Source organism: Opisthocomus hoazin, chromosome 1, assembly GCF_030867145.1.
Source record: "Opisthocomus hoazin isolate bOpiHoa1 chromosome 1, bOpiHoa1.hap1, whole genome shotgun sequence".
Taxonomy (NCBI): Eukaryota; Metazoa; Chordata; class Aves; order Opisthocomiformes; family Opisthocomidae; genus Opisthocomus; species Opisthocomus hoazin.
Window position 1 is genome coordinate 3,718,131 of NC_134414.1, and position 16,465 is coordinate 3,734,595.

Genomic DNA, 16,465 nt, shown 5'->3' on the forward strand with positions numbered 1-16,465 from the left:
GAGCGGGGGAATTTGTTGAGGGATTCTTAATAGAACCACCTACATAATGGGCAGCCATCAGAAAGCTACCCAGTCCTCATCCTCTGACTGTTCAGCTATTTAACTCCTAACTGGCTACACAAAGAAAATATCCTCCATGTACTAAGTCCCTTAAGTAGGAGGGAACTCCTGGGGTGCATTAGGAGGAGTGTGGCCAGCAGGTCAAGGGAGGTTCTCCTCCCCCTCTACTCTGCCCTGGTGAGGCCCCATCTGCAGTGCTGTGTCCAGTTCTGGGCTCCCCAGTTCAAGAAAGATGAGGAGCTACTGGAGAGAGTCCAGCGGAGGGCTATGAGGATGAAGAGGGGACTGGAGCATCTCTCCTACAAGGAGAGGCTGAGGGAGCTGGGCTTGTTCAGCCTGGAGAAGAGAAGGCTGAGAGGGGACCTTAGAAATGCCAATAAATATCTGCAGGGTTGGTGTCAGGAGGACGGGGCCAGACTCTTTCAAGTGGTGCCCAGTGACAGGACAAGGGGCAACAGGCACAAACTGAAGCAGAGGAAGCTCCAGCTGAAGCCGAGGAAGAACTTCTTCCCTCTGAGGGTGACGGAGCCCTGGCCCAGGCTGCCCAGAGAGGCTGTGGAGTCTCCTTCTCTGGAGATATTCCAGCCCCGGCTGGCCGCGGTGCTGTGCAGCCTGCTGTGGGCTGGGGGATCCCCAAGAGGGCCCTTCCAACCCCTGCCATGCTCGGGTTTCCTAAAAATGGCTGTAGCAGTTGCTCTCCCAAAAACAACTGAATCCACAAGTTACTATTTGAGCCTAAAGCCACCCTGCAACCTCAGCCTGCACAGTGCTTATGCACCCACGCAATAATTTAACTAGCCAGAGGAGCAGTCTGCTGCTAAAAATCAAAATCTCGTCAGCAGGGAGTAATGAAAAAGGATCATCAACACAACGCAAGAGAATGGGAAGCTTTCTGGTGCCCCGAGTTTCATTCCAGCAGGATTACTTGGGCCAAGAGAAGCATGAACACATCATCCAGGACGTTACCAGGCCAATAAGCAATGAAGAAAGCCCCAGCTCTGCGGGCTGTTATTTCATTTATAGATGGTCATTCTCAATGCTTGGTGAGGGGACTGGAACATCTCTCCTACGAGGAGAGGCTGAGGGAACTGGGCTTGTTCAGCCTGAAGAAGAGAAGGCTGCGAGGGGACCTTATAAATGCCTACAAATATCTGAAGGGTGGGTGTCAGGAGGATGGGGCCAAGCTCTTTTCAGTGGTGCCCAGTGACAGGACAAGGGGCAATGGGCACAAACTGAGGCACAGGAAGTTCCGTCTGAACATGAGGAAGAACTTCTTCCCTCTGAGGGTGACGGAGCCCTGGCCCAGGCTGCCCAGGGAGGTTGTGGAGTCTCCTTCTCTGGAGATATTCAAGACCCGCCTGGACAAGGTCCTGTGCAGCCTGCTGTAGGTGACCCTGCTTCGGCAGGAGGGTTGGACTAGATGACCTACAGAGGTCCCTTCCAACCCCTACTATTCTGTGATTCCCAATTTGGGTTTCTTCTTGGGTTTTCTGCGGGAGGGGTTGTCTTTTTAAAACTCTGGCTCATCCTAAACATTTAACATTTGATTGTTTGGGACAAACTTTCATTTCAAAAGGCACAAAGCAAATAATTCTCTCGCAGCCACACAACGGCATGAGTTAATTGTGGCAGTGTCTTTCTCCAGGTGCAGTCTCAAGCGCAGGTGTGAATCTATGTGAACCTCGTACATGACCTAACTTTGTTAATTGCTAACAGCGACATTAAAAAGCCAGTAACTGTAAGGTACAGCGTCACGACTGCAACCACTCCGCTAAATTCAGCTCTCAAGATTTTAAAATGTAAAAATGGTATTGGTGCTGCTATTGGTGATAACTGTAAATCAGGGCATCATTGGAAATAAAGAGCTCTACAGAGGGTGGAAGAGTCTTGTAAGAAGCCTTTTCCTTAACTCTGAAAAACGTGACTTTATATCTCTGTCTCCAAATAAAAGCAGCCACCTTCATGGCACCTGTTTAAAGCACTTGTATGCCATAACAAAGCCATTAAACTAGCAGACGAAAGGACATCCATCCAACAGAAGAAGGACATGGATGTGTTGGAGCGGGGCCACAGGAGGGACACGAAGATGATCAGAGGGCTGGAGCACCTCTCCTACAAGGACAGGCTGAGGGAGTTGGGGCTGCTCAGCCTGGAGAAGAGAAGGCTCCGGGGTGACCTTAGAGCAGCTGCCAGTGCCTGAAGGGGCTACAGGAAGGATGGAGAGGGGCTTTTCACAAGGGTGTGCAGTGATAGGACAAGGGGGAATGGCTCTAAACTAAAAGAGGGCAGGTTTAGATTAGATATGAGGAAGAAATTCTTCCCCAGGAGGGTGGTGAAATACTGGCACAGGTTGGCCAGAGAAGCTGTGGCTGTCCCCTCCCTGGCAGTGCTCAAGGCCAGGTTGGATGGAGCTCTGAGCAACCTGGTCTGGTGGAAGATGTCCCGGCTGATGGCAGGCGGGTTGGGACCAGATGATCTTTAAGGTCCCTTCCAACCCAAACCATTCTATGATTCTATGATCTTGGCGACCAGTGAGCTACAAGCAAGTAACTACCGAATTCAGTAAGACAGAGATTTAAGACTTAGAGTTCAACAGTTTCAGAAGACCCGTACCTGCACCAGTCTCTGGGTCAGCTAAAGGTACAAATGAACTGTTAGGGGTACAACTACTGTTCAATACCAAAGTGACAGCCCAGCTGGCAAAGTATTTTTCTAATACACCTTGTGAATACAAGATGGTTTATTAATATACCATAAGGATTACTCAAGAGTAGCCATGTTGGGAATTCAAGAGCAGTTGGTAGCAAATCTTGTAAAATATTCTTTCTTGTTACTCATTGGAATCTCTGCTTAAAGGGAAAGGGATCTACAGCCCACCAAACTGCTGAAAGGCGACAAATATTACACAGCCAAAGGCACAGGGGAGACTTTGTCCAGTTGCACCTCCATGATAGTCATCCCATAGCATCCTTCTGTTAAGGGTACTAGACAGCTCAAAGAGTTCCTGGATTAGAAAGGCCAAAAATAAAAATCACACACTGCAAGTGGTTTTACTTGACTTAAAATCCTCTAGAAGTTTTCTTCCTTAACTCCCTCCATTTTGTAAAGGGAAAGGGTGGGAGGGAGGAGTTTTGGTTTGGTCAGTCCCCGCGCTCGCTCCTGTTGACACCACCGCACTCCGTGCCTCAGAAAGCTGCTCGAGCAGCAAATGAGATTTCTAGAAAAGTCAAACAGGACCTCAACCACGCAAAGATAATATTGTTATGATAAGATCAAGCTGTTGAACTTTCGCCAGTAGTCATGGAGAAGCAGCCTTCTGAAAAACAACGTACATGCTATGATGAGAAACGCCTTGACGCTTCACTAAAACACGCGAGCTATTTGACAGACGTAGCTTTGGTTACTGCTAATAATTAAAATCTAGATGCTCAACCTTTGCATGTGCTTTGCCTGTTTAATAAATACACTGACAGCGAAATATTTAGAAGATTTGAGCGAGGTGCACACCAGGAGATTAAAAGACAGTTTTCTGAATTGATTTTCCCATGCTTAACACAGCTGAATGGTTACTTGCCTCCCACACTCCTGACGACCGTATTTGCATACATACATACTTCTACAAAGCAGCAGCTTACTCACAGTGAACACAGCCCAGGACAGAGCAGAATGGCCTCCACCGTGCAACAGCAGTAAGACAGGCCCCTCCAATCCGCTTTTGTAAATTCGAAAAGTGTACGAACAGTTAAGGACGTTTCATAAGTCATTTGAAGTTACTTCGCTGAACGTATTTTGGAGTCTGCAATACCCAACGGCGTTCTGTTTCTACCCCTGTGCACCCACGGCCTCGTTTCTCCCCCTGATCAACAGGCATGTGCCAGCATAACCTGGACAAAACTTCACCCATTTTATTTAAGCTTCAAGAGTTGCTTTCCTGCTGCTCAGGTCTCCTCCTCCCTGTAATCCATGCATGTCCTGCCTGCACCCTTTTTTCCCTGTGCACAACAGTGAACTGAACAGAAAAACCAAACCAAAATCAGCATGCACTATGGAGCATGTACTTTTGGAGTATTTCCCTACTACTTCCAAGGAAAAATGCCAGATAAGCCAGCAAACAAGATTTTAAATGCAATATAATTACTCTCTAGAACATACAGAGCAAAGCTACAGAACAAAGCTACTAGGGTAGCTAAGGTCCCCTTACAGTATAAATTTAGATACAGAAAAATCAGTTTAACTATCGCTGTCAGTTGAAAGAGTGGTCAGGCCTTGGCCCAGGCTGCCCAGGGAGGTGGTGGAGTCCCCATCCTTGGAGGGGTTCAAAAAACGTGTGGATGTGGCACTTCAGGACAGGGTTTAGCAGGCATGGTGGTGTTGGGTTGGCGTTTGGACTTGGTGATCTTAGAGGTCTTTTCCAGCCTATGATTCTATGATCACTAAAAACAAAGTCACTTGGAGAAAGGCACAAGAACTGGGAGTCGCCAGATCTGCGTTCAGTGCCCAAAACTGCAACCAACAGATCAGACAAGTCACCTCACCTCCTCCCTCCGGTCTCGGGGTGGACAAAGCATTCCTCTGAACCTGACCATGCCAGCTGCAGTTACTGATGAGGCTGCTCATCGTTTTTCTGATGAATACTGCAGTGCCCTTCAGATCTGCTGGTTGCAAACAGTTCACGCAGGTGCTCCCTACGCCATTTCAGTTACTGTCAGCTGCGTCAGCTTAAACAGTTCCACCAGCTGGGGTTTGTTCACGTGTGGAGATCGGATGGAGCAGTAACAGGTAGCTGGGGCAGAACACTGGGCACCAACTCCATTAATTTAGCTGCTTCCACAGTACGCGTCTGTCCACAACCTACCATACGGGAGCTCAAGCTCCTGTTAAAGGTCATGGGTAACACAATAAATCCCAAATAACTAAGATTTGCTTAAATTTAGGATGCTTATGTACACCACCTATCCAAATAGGTCCATTATCCTTTATATTTTATTATTTATGAAGCCTCAGCGGTGTGCACGGCCCTTAACCCAAAGGCAGACAAGGTGCACATCATGAAGAATTCCCAGGATCAATTGGACAAATGCATTTAATAAACACAGAATAATGACAAGATAAGCGAAACAAGAAGAGAATTTTCTCATTCCAAAGCATCACATGCTACTGGCATTACAGTTTTAATTACTAAGTTGGTATTTGGAGAGAAATAGCTTGAAAGTTTGGTTTTCCTAATGACCAAGCTACAATATGCATGCTTAAAAACTATGTCACTATTTAAACTATGAGGCTGTGTTATTTAAACACAGATTAAAATGTTTGCATTTTGTAATTAGGTCAAAAGACTTGGAAGTACCTCTCAAACCTGCTTTGGTCAGAGCTGTAGGCAGAGGTAGGACTGACAGGAAGTCTCATCCCAGTACCTTCACACACTGCAGTTGCTGGGGTGCTCCCAGTTAGCAAATGGCCTGGATACAACTGTGGTTTGTACTCAGCACTGGTGAGGCTGCACCTCCAGTACTGTCTTCATTTTGGGGCCCCTCACTCCAAGAAGGACATTGAGGGGCTGGAGCGTGTCCAGAGAAGGGCAGCGAGGCTGGGGAGGGGTCTGGAGAACAAGTCTGATGGGGAGCGGCTGAGGGAGCTGGGGCTGTTCACTCTGGAGAAGAGGAGGCTGAGGGGAGACCTTCTCGCTCTCTACAGCTCCCTGACAGGAGGGTGTAGTGAGGGGGGGTCTCTTCTCCCAAGGAACCAGCGACAGGACGAGAGGCAATGGCCTCAAGCTGCATCAGGGGAGGTTCAGATTGGATATTGGGAAAAAATTCTTTCCTGAAAGAGTGGTCAGGCCTTGGACCAGGCTGCCCAGGGCAGTGGGGGAGTCCCCATCCCTGGAGGGGTTCAAAAACCGTGTGGATGTGGCACTTGGGGATATGGTTTAGCAAGCATGGTGGTCTTGGGTGGATGGTTGGACTTCATGATCTCAGAGATCTTTTCCAACCTATGATTCTATGATTCACTTCAGAGAGGATGACTGCCATCAGCTGAACTAAACAGTAACTGGAAGACTGGCAAAGAGAAGTCAGCTTGAAAAGTAGTGTAAAAGCAACATGAATATTTGCAAAGAGGGCAGAGATCTTGGGAGAGGAAACAGCCGCAGTTAAAACCTGGTTTGACACTGCCAGAAGACTCTCTGATGGCATCAGAGGCGCCCTGGTCAGAGCAAGAAGCTTCCCTGCCTGCACACCAGCTAGTGGAATGACAATGTGGGGTGCAACAAGCAGGGACCCACACCCTGGGGGTGTATATGTGACCTCACATGGCGCTTTCTCGGCATCATTTGCACTAGTGGGAGCAGCATGGGTAGCACCCACATCCCCAAAGGAGATGTGCACAAGTAGGAGGAGATCCTGCAGTCCCACAAGAGACCACGTGCGCTCGTAACCCATGCTTCTTGCGGGTGCCTGTGTGTTTGTGTGTGTGTACAGGCACAGAACTTCCCAGGACTAGTTGCAGAAAGGGGTTCAGAAACCTGCAGGGATTTGTTAATACCTACGTGTTTAGTGCTGTGCTGCTGATACCGATCCTGAACATTCAGTTCACCGATTGCCCGCTAACTACCTGGTGGTAATAAAAATCAATAAACAGCTTCGATCCTGATACGGTTTAAACTATGGGAATTGATGAATATTTGCCTTCAAAATATGTTACTGAACTGTTGGAAACACTTTTTAAAATTAATGATTACTACAGGAGCAATGCCAGGAGCTGACCTTGCTAGGTACATCTTAACTGTCAGCTTAGAAGGGATAGCTCTAGTTACTGATACTGATCCCTACAAAAGAAAAAATGGAAGATAAATAAACCTCAGTAAACTAAACGACACACAATACCATCCTAGTAACTAAGAATAAGAAAAGTTCAATCTGGAAAAAGGATATATCCTTGCCAGTTTCATTTTCTACCACAACGTCCTCCATAGATTCAAAGTACTGGCTCCAAAGCACCGGCGAAAAATCACGCTTTCTTCCAGGGCTGCAAGACAAAAAATATCAGTAAGAACGAGGTACTGTTAAAATCTTTCATTTAAATCGGCATACAGGTGTCATTACGTACATTGAAGATAACCTGCCGGTGTTACACAGCAGTTTAGGACGGGGCCAGACTCTTTCCAGTGGTGCCAGTGACAGGACAAGGGGCAATGGGCACAAACTGAAGCCGAGGAAGTTCCGTCTGAAGCCGAGGAAGAACTTCTTCCCTCTGAGGGTGACGGAGCACTGGAACAGGCTGCCCAGGGAGGCTGTGGAGTCTCCTTCTCTGGAGATATTCAAGACCCACCTGGACAAGGTCCTGTGCAGCCTGCTCTGGGTGACCCTGCTTCAGCAGGGGGGTTGGGCTAGATGACCCACAGAGGTCCCTTCCAACCCCTACCATTCTGTGATTCTGTGACACAGACCTAAGCCAAGGGAAAAGAAAAGGAACAGGGCACACAGCGATACTGTCCCAGTACAATCTCCCAGTCAGCAACGACCCACAGATCCGGCGCTTCAAAAGTCAGAGTCAAAAGTCATTAAATACCTTTGTACTTCTTGGTCTTGCCCTAGCTTTAAAGCAAGGCTGATGTCGACGTGACTGGGAGCACTCCAGTGCCCGGAAGGCAGGAAGCCATCCTAAATTTATGACTCAGCCCACAAGTCATAATCAACAAAAAAAAGAATCTGTCCCTCTCAGAAGTCACCTCGACACCACAGTGCTGAAAAGCAGAGCGTCAGCTGTTTACTGAAGGTTGCTACTCATCTACCATGCACTACTTGTCATGAGATTGCAACTTTCCTAGACATCTCCTCTAATTTTTGGAAGAAATATCATCCAAACAGCACGTCAACCTGTCTCGATGGCCGAGCGCCTGGTAGATAGACAACGGAGAGAACTGAACAGCGTGGTATATAGAAGAAACTTAGAAACACTGTCAGGAGCAGAATAAATAAAATCTACCAGGTTTAAGTTAACAGCAGCAAGTTTTAATTACAGCTCAAGTTTCCTGGAATCTATTGCAATGGTTAAAACTTTGACACATTTGTAAACAGATCTAGTATTTAAATACTGTATGTAGGGCAACATTAGGACTGTGAAGTAAAAGAACAAGACCAAATTAATTCAGTATAGGCTTCCATATCTAGCCTGCCTCAGCTAAGTGTAAGGACCACGAGAACAGTGTCACAATAAAGACCGATAAACTGGTCTCAAGCTGCCTTCCTCCACGTTCTTAGAGCTACACAGGCAACTGCCTGTGATTCTGAAAATATCCTATAATAAAAGCATTCCATTAGGAAGGATGCTATCCAGTCCAGCAACGCAAGTAAAAGGTAGTGAGTCCAAAAGGATAAAGTTAGAAGAGCAGAAGAAGAGCAGAAGAAGAGCAGAAGAAGAGCAGAAGAAGAGCAGAAGAAGAGCAGAAGAAGAGCAGAAGAAGAGCAGAAGAAGAGCAGGACTAGGATCTTTAGAAACTTGCATTTAAATTAAGGATCATAACAACAAGACTGTGTAATGCAGATGCTGGCAGAACACCTCCACACGTGAATGAGCTTCCAGGCTCCAGTTTGCTCCAGTCTTTGCACTCATTCCCAAGTTGCTTTATTTTCTTTAGAAGTCATAATCTACCCATACAAAAACACTGCTTTACTGTCATCAAAAAAAAAAAAAAAGAAAAACCAAAACACCAACCCCCAAAAAATACCAGGAAGGTAAAATCTGGCCAAACGCACTCCGGTCACCGGAGACTTCCAGCTGCCCAATTCTATCCAGCCCACACTAGGCAGCTACCACTCAGAAGCAAGATTGCTTTTTCTATCACATCATTTGCCATATACCAGTGAACGAGCACTGCACAGGCACGAAAATCAGAATAGTGGACACCGGGGGAAGAGCAAGGGCTTTGGAGATGGACCAAAAATATTATGTTGAAAGAGGACTCAGTGTGATGAAAGAGTTGGGCATCGGTGCTAGCTGTGGACTGCTTCATGTCTAGCAACAACTTCTACCCGGAGAGGTTTCCTCCTTTGGTGCGAATTGGCATTTTCCTGCCAGTGCTCCGCACGCCCAGGGAATCATACCCGAGCAGAGGCAGTAAAGCAAAGCCTGGTTTTCCCAGCAACACGTTTCCAAAAGGTGAATCACAGTCGTTCTTCCCCACAAGCAGCCAGCCTCATCTCCTCTTTATAACAAGGCTAATTTCTGCCGCAGTTTGTGACGGGCACACCACAAAGCACTGCAACAAACAGTGCCTTAAATCAGCTGCTCCTGTAGTACTAACGTCAGGTCGTATCCAGCACCTCGGGGAACGCAATTTCCCTAAATTACCGGGTGGATGCAGAGGACCTGTTGGGCGGACATCGTACAAACCAGGACTCTCCAAGGTGCCCAGCTGACAATACCAACTGATTTTTCGCTTCCATCAGAAGGTGCAGCTGTGCCCTCTCCTCGTATCCCCACTACTAACAAAAGGCTCCGCAATCGGAATTTTCCTGATGACTCAGTTGATGCAAAATCTGTTTCTCAGGCTGATATTCACTCAGAAAGGCTAAAAGAGTAGTGCTTAATTTTGGCAGTGACATAATTAGGCTAGATTTGAGCCCGGTACACAGGATGAGTAACAGTGCACCATTTTAAAAGTCTTTTTGCACTTCAGCTCTTCTGGGGGAGGCAATCAGCACAGAATATTAAAATCAAGCATGGGCGTGGGGGGTGAAAGACCTTCACAGAAGGAAAATCTCTGTTGAAGGAAGTTTCTCCTGAATTCTCGGTTTCTTAAAGAAACAGAAAAGAACAGACAAAGCAGCTTTTCAATTTTGTGGAAGCAAAACTCCTATTTCCGCTGATATTTCTAGAACACGAAACATAAAACAGCCACCTCCTGAATGGCCCAAATTCACCTCCGTGGGTTTCCAGACTTCAGAATTAACCTTGTTAAATTTCACTTCAATAAAATGAGATGTCGCACACCTACGTAAACGCAGAAAATATTAATCTCTTGTACTGCCTCAGCTTAATCTCGTTCTCTGGTTAAAGAAAAAAAATACCACATTCAAACCTTAACCTTGCAAAGAATGCTGTAGAATAGAGCGATACAGTGTCAAGATGCCAAGCTGTCAAGATATTGGGAAGAACCAAGCACACCTACATAGATGTTCAAGTGTCCAAGGAAGGGAGACAAGATTTGCTGCGACACCCATATAACATTCTGCTGGGAAAAACATAAACACAAAACCTCCCAGTGCAGGTCCAGGTTCAAAAAACACCAACTAATGCTGGATTTCATAAGCAAGAATCTGGTATGAAATGCAGCAAACGCATATTATTGAGAAGAGCTTCAAGCTCCCTGACTTATGATTGCTTTGTCTCCCAAGGCCACAAGAATCAGTGCGATGGGAGACGGCAAAGGTCCATCCAGCTCCGTAACGCGTCACCGAGAGATGCCACCAGCACAGCAAGTGCTCTGGAAAGGGCTACGTAGGGAACAGGGTATGGCCTCCAAGTTTTCATTATAAGTGGGATGGGGATCTCCAGAGGCTGCATCCTCAGCACTGCATTGCACGAAGGGAGGAGAGTTTTTGCGTTCGCTCGTCACGTAAAATACAAATCACTTCCAGCCCGAGCTACTTCCACCTCATCTGTGACAACACTGCCACGATTTAATTAGGCTTTGAGCTAAAAGAATTACTTGTGTTCGCTTTTAAGCCCACACTATGATAACGTTTGCCTGTTCTTCTCTACAATATTAATGACTAAACATCCCTATCATATTTCCCTTGCCTGGGCCACGTATTTTTCGAGCCAAGCGCCCTACTCTATTGATTATCTCCTTGCCTGGAAGCCATCCCAGCCCCGATGACACTCTCGCTCCGTACCATTTCTCGTTCTTTCTGGAGGCAGAGAGAACTGCCCACAGCTTGGATGATTTCCCTTCTCTGGTCTGTGAACAGGCAGGGTGTGCAGTTAGCGACAACGGATTCCATCACCCTTTCAAAACGCAGCATTTCAGCACAGTCAGACCTACCCACAGCACGTAACGGCGCTTTTAGGTTTGATCATCCTGAGTCATTCCAGGTGATTAACAAATATCATCATCTGCCTGGCTACGCCCTTTCCAACATAATCCATAAATCTGGTGAACAGCAGGAACTCCCTGGTAAACTCCCCTGTACTGTAAGTGGACTCTCTTACCCATAAGCGAGGCAGAACATCAGGAAATCCTGAAGCAAGTTGCTGATTAATCATATCAACGTGGATGAAGAGTTTTGACAAATTAATCCACTTTTCTGAAAGCAGGGTTACAGTACGGACAGCCACAATTCCACAAGGCAAGGGAACACAGCAGCCTGCTGACTAGTGCAAGGACATTAAAACCATGTTGTGTAGGAGAGGTATGAAATCCCATGAATCATCACCAGCACAAGCTTGGGATATTCAGAATCAAAATTAATCACAACAGAAGGCAAGAAAATAAATTCTTCCAGTTGCACACCAATCCTACAAGTCCAAGCTCCAACAACGTGTCGTAGCGTGAGCTGTCACTGATGACATCTGGCTCAGGAACGGTCACAAATAGCAAACCCCACGGCACAGTTTCTACCAGTAAGCGCAGATTTTTAAGCATTCAAGACTGCCAGAGGGAATATTAAGCACAGCACTAACCAAAATCAGCTGCTGGTAGCCAAGCCACACAGAAAATGTTCAATAATCCTGCACGGGCAGGAGCAGGTAGAGAGGGACTCGGGGCCGTTCCTTTTCTGACAGATGAAGGACAGATCTCAAAACTAACAAAGCGAAGTCGCATACGCAGTCACAAGGCAAGAAACTGCATTAGCAGCACAGGGCACGTGGTCTTGTGACGCACGGTCTCTGGAAAGCCAGAGGTTCCTCGGCTGACTGCATACTTTGTTGAGAGCGCAGTGACCCTGGCCGTGGCGTGATTTTCGGGCATCTAAGGACAATCTCAACGTGGAGCACGCAGACTGTACTACTACTGCTCAAGGCACTGGTGCCAGCACGTCAGGAATGTTGTGCCTTCAGCTGGATCAAGAATTTAATGACATAACTGAAGAGGATTCAAAGAAGTGTAGAAATAACCAAAACTGGAAAACAGGGCATATCCGTATCCTGGGCTGCATCAGGAGCAGCGTGGCCAGCAGGGCGAGGGAGGGGGTTCTGCCCCTTGACTCCGCTCTCATCAGACCCCACCTGGAGTCCTGCGTCCAGCTCTGGAGCCCCCAACACAGGAAGGACATGGATGTGTTGGAGCGGGGCCAGAGGAGGGACACGAAGATGATCTGAGGGCCTGGAGCACCTCTCCTACAAGGACAGGCTGAGGGAGCTGGGGCTGTTCAGCCTGGAGAAGAGAAGGCTCCGGGGTGGCCTTAGAGCAGCTGCCAGTGCCTGAAGGGGCTACAGGAAGGATGGAGAGGGGCTTTTCACAAGGGTGTGCAGTGATAGGACATGGGGGAACGGCTCTAAACTAAGAGAGGGCAGATCTAGATTAGAGATTAGGGAGAAATTCTTCCCCATGAGGGTGGTGAAACACTGGCCCAGGTTTCCCAGAGAAGCTGTGGCTGTCCCCTCCCTAGCAGTGTTCAAGGCCAGGTTGGATGGAGCTCTGAGCAACCTGGTCTGGTGGAAGATGTCCCTGCTGATGGGAGGGGGGTTGGAACCAGATGATCTTAAAGGTCCCTGCCAACCCAAACCATTCTATGATTCTAAGTAGCAGAATGGTAGGAGACAGATTGCTCCTTTCAGCAGTAGGACAAACCCATGCAGGGTTGGCCTGATCACATTGCCATATTCTGAATTTGTGAGGCGACTGTTGACCGAAATGGCTAACCTTTGCTCAGTTTCACAAAAGCTGTCCATAATTCCTAAGCAAAAGCGAGATTAGACTGGTCAGCTTCCCACTCTGCTTGGGGAAAACCCAATTGGGAAACAAAACCAACAAGAAAAACCAATAGCACTTATGAATATTTTTGTATCTCCTTCCAAAACCCTTTCTGACAGCAGAGGTCTAACACAGAATCCCAGCACGGCAGGGGTTGGAAGGGACACCTGGGGATCCCCAGTCCAACCCCCCTGCCGAAGCAGGGTCACCCAGACCAGGCTGCACAGCACTGCGGCCAGCCGGGGTTGGAATATCTCCAGAGAAGGAGACTCCACAGCCCCTCTGGGCAGCCTGGGCCAGGGCTCCATCACCCTCAGAGGGAAGAAGTTCTTCCTCGTCTTCAGCTGGAACTTCCTCTGCTTCAGTTTGTGCCCATTGCCCCTTGTCCTGTCGCTGGGCACCACTGGAAAGAGTCTGGCCCCGTCCTCCTGACCCCCACCCTGCAGATATTTATCAGCATTTCTAAGGTCCCCTCTCAGCCTTCTCTTCTCCAGGCTGAACAAGCCCAGCTCCCTCAGCCTCTCCTCGTAGGAGAGATGCTCCAGTCCCCTCCTCATCCTCGTAGCCCTCCGCTGGACTCTTTCCAGTAGCTCCTCATATCTCTCTTGAACTGGGGAGCCCACAACTAGATGCAAGGACTACTGCTAAAATTTTCATGCAAGAGCCAGGCAGATCCTAACACCAAGACAGACCCATGGAGAATATCTCATGGATTGCAAGAGGAACACATGAAATCAGAGCCAAGCCCTTCCCTGGGAACTTGCCACTGTACTTCTTGCCATGCTGTTTGATTTAGCAGCAGTAGTGAATGCTTCATATTCAGCTTAACAAGTGTTAACACCGCCAGAGAAAATGTTAGTAATTGTGTGTCATATATGAAATATCCAGGAACAATATATACCAGAACTGCTATGTTTGCAGGGACACTGGGGCAGAAACTACAGGCTTGGGGCTGACCTGCTGGAGAGCAGCTCTGCAGAGAGGGACTGGGAGTGCTGGTGGACGACAGGTTGACCATGAGCCAGCAGCGTGCCCTGGGTGCCAAGAAGGCCAATGGGATCCTGGGATGCATTAGGAAATGTGTGGCCAGCAGGTCGAGGGAGGTTCTCCTTCCCCTCTACACTGCCCTGGTGAAGCCCCATCTGCAGTACTGTGTCCAGTGCTGGGCTCCCCAGTTCAAGAGAGATGAGGAACTGGGAGGTTGTGGAGTCTCCTTCCAAGACCCGCCTGGACGAGGTCTTCTACAACCTACTGTAGGTGACCCTGCTTCGGCAGGAGGGTTGGACTATATGATCCACAGAGGTCCCCTCCAACCCCTACCATTCTGTGATTCTGTGATTCTGTGAGGAGCTACTGCAGAGAGTCCAGAGGAGGGCTAGGAGGATGAGGAGGGGACTGGAGCATCTGTCCTACAAGGAGAGGCTGAGGGAGCTGGGCTTGTTCAGCTTGGAGAAGAGAAGGCTGAGAGGGGACCTTAGAAATGCTGATAAATATCTGCAGGGTGGGTGTCAGGAGGATGGGGCCAGACTTTCCAGTGGTGCCCAGCGACAGGACAAGGGGCAACGGGCACAAACTGAAGCAGAGGAAGTTCCAACTGAACATGAGGAAGAACTTCTTCCCTCTGAGGGTGATGGAGCCCTGGCCCAGGCTGCCCAGAGGGGCTGTGGAGTCTCCTTCTCTGGAGATATTCCAACCCCGGCTGGACGTGGTCCTGTGCAGCCTGCTCTGGGTGACCCTGCTTCAGCAGGGGGTTGGGCTGGGTGATCCCCAGAGGGCTCTCCCAACCCTAACATCCTGTGATTCTGTGAAAATATCATTGCTGCAAGACATAATCATCACAAACTACCACTAGATAGAGGAGGTATTTTACATTTAGTTTTAAAAAAAAGTTAATCCAGCTGCTTTCTAACTTATCTAAGCCTTTGTTTCCAGCTTCGACATCTGAAAAGCAATAACTTGTCCTCCACCAAACACTACACCTTAAGGTAGAAAACAAACAGCACTGAACAAAATACTAAGAACTTCTTCACTTTGGGGGTGACGGAGCACTGGAAGAGGCTGCCCAGGGAGGTTGTGGAGTCTCCTTCTCTGGAGATATTCAAGACCCGCCTGGACAAGGTCCTCTGCGGCCTGCTGTAGGTGACCCTGCTTCAGCAGGGGGTTGGGCTGGGTGACCCACAGAGGTCCCTTCCAACCCCTGCCATTCTGTGATTCTGTGAAAGTGAAGAGGAACTGAGAATTAAAAACTGTTGTCACCTCTAATGGAAATACGTGCAAATTGTCATTTATAGCAAAATACTCGCCTCCCAGCAATGCTTGGGAAAATGTAAGTGACCTCTCATTTAACAGCGAACCCTAAAAGGGCAGAACAAACGGGCAGTTTTCCACAAAAAGCTTGGTGACCGTAGGAAGGCGGTCAGCGGCTGATTTCAGAGCAACATTTCTCTGAAGCAAAGAATTAGTATCTTTGATTTGTTATTTTTCCTAGAGCTTCTTTTTTTAGCGATACATCAACAGACGTTCAAAACCAGAAGCAAGCCCCATCAACAGCAGCTGTGATTTTGCACCTTCCTATGCCGAAGCAGTATTTTGCTGACCAAATATTTAAACCGACAGAACTAATTACTGCTTTTTAAAGTATCCGGCAGACCGAAATAGAAATGGATCCAACATAATAACTTTTCTAGAACCATCCTTCAACTCCAAGCCAGCCAGCATATTAAACTGGAATCACAAAACAAATTCTGGGCACCCTCCACAGCCAGTTTTCTCCTATTGTGAGGTTTGCCCTCTTCATCATGTCCTGAAAATGTGCACAGACTGCAAGCGATCCCGGAGCAACAGGAGCCCATGCGGCTCAACAAATCTCTCACCAGTTTTTACAGGGATTTTCTTTCAGATATTTTCCTAAAAAGAAAAAAAAAAGGGGGCTGTACCGAGCAAGGAGAAGCATTTTTAGAAATGCTTTCTTTTGCTGACCGAGAGTCAATATTTAAAATTACTAATGCAACTAAAGAACATCCCATGCATCGACCAAGGCGCTTCATTCTTGCACCGTATTTGAACCTGACCAAAGCAAATCAAACAATCTCCATCTAAGAACCGCCACAGTCGACAAGCTGTATTGAAAAATTTTAAAAATTGACAAGGGCGGTATTTTAAGTTCTGCCTTCAAGATACTGAATACATAAAATGTTTCTTTATTAATAAAGTTTCAGGGAAAAAAAGATGCATTAGAAAGGGAGAAATTAGTTGAAATTGTCATGACTGAAATACACTGATCTGATCCAATCTAGCACTTCTAGATAACTAAAAGATCTTAGGAGATCATACACAACTTTTGTTCACATATTGGAAAAGAACAGCAAGCTGCCTCTCATTTTCAAATCCCATCCGGATCCTTAGCTCTGAATAAGTTCTGTAAGGAAACCAGGGAAAAACTCAAGACACAAAATAAGACAGCAAGCGCAGCAGCTGCTACGGCCGTCA

At 47.5% G+C, this 16,465-nt stretch overlaps 1 protein-coding gene across 1 annotated transcript in view; it reads right to left on the bottom strand.

The window, feature by feature from the left end:
• Nucleotides 1–16,465, bottom strand: part of PPME1 (protein phosphatase methylesterase 1) — a 40,962-nt gene that overhangs the window by 16,406 nt on the left and 8,091 nt on the right. Inside the window, exons 2-3 of the mRNA XM_075414793.1 lie at nucleotides 6,989–7,083; nucleotides 3,700–3,791 (exon numbers count right to left, since the gene is read on the bottom strand). Of these exons, the coding sequence (XP_075270908.1) occupies nucleotides 3,700–3,791; nucleotides 6,989–7,083 (187 nt within the window). The remainder of the gene's footprint in view (nucleotides 1–3,699; nucleotides 3,792–6,988; nucleotides 7,084–16,465) is intronic.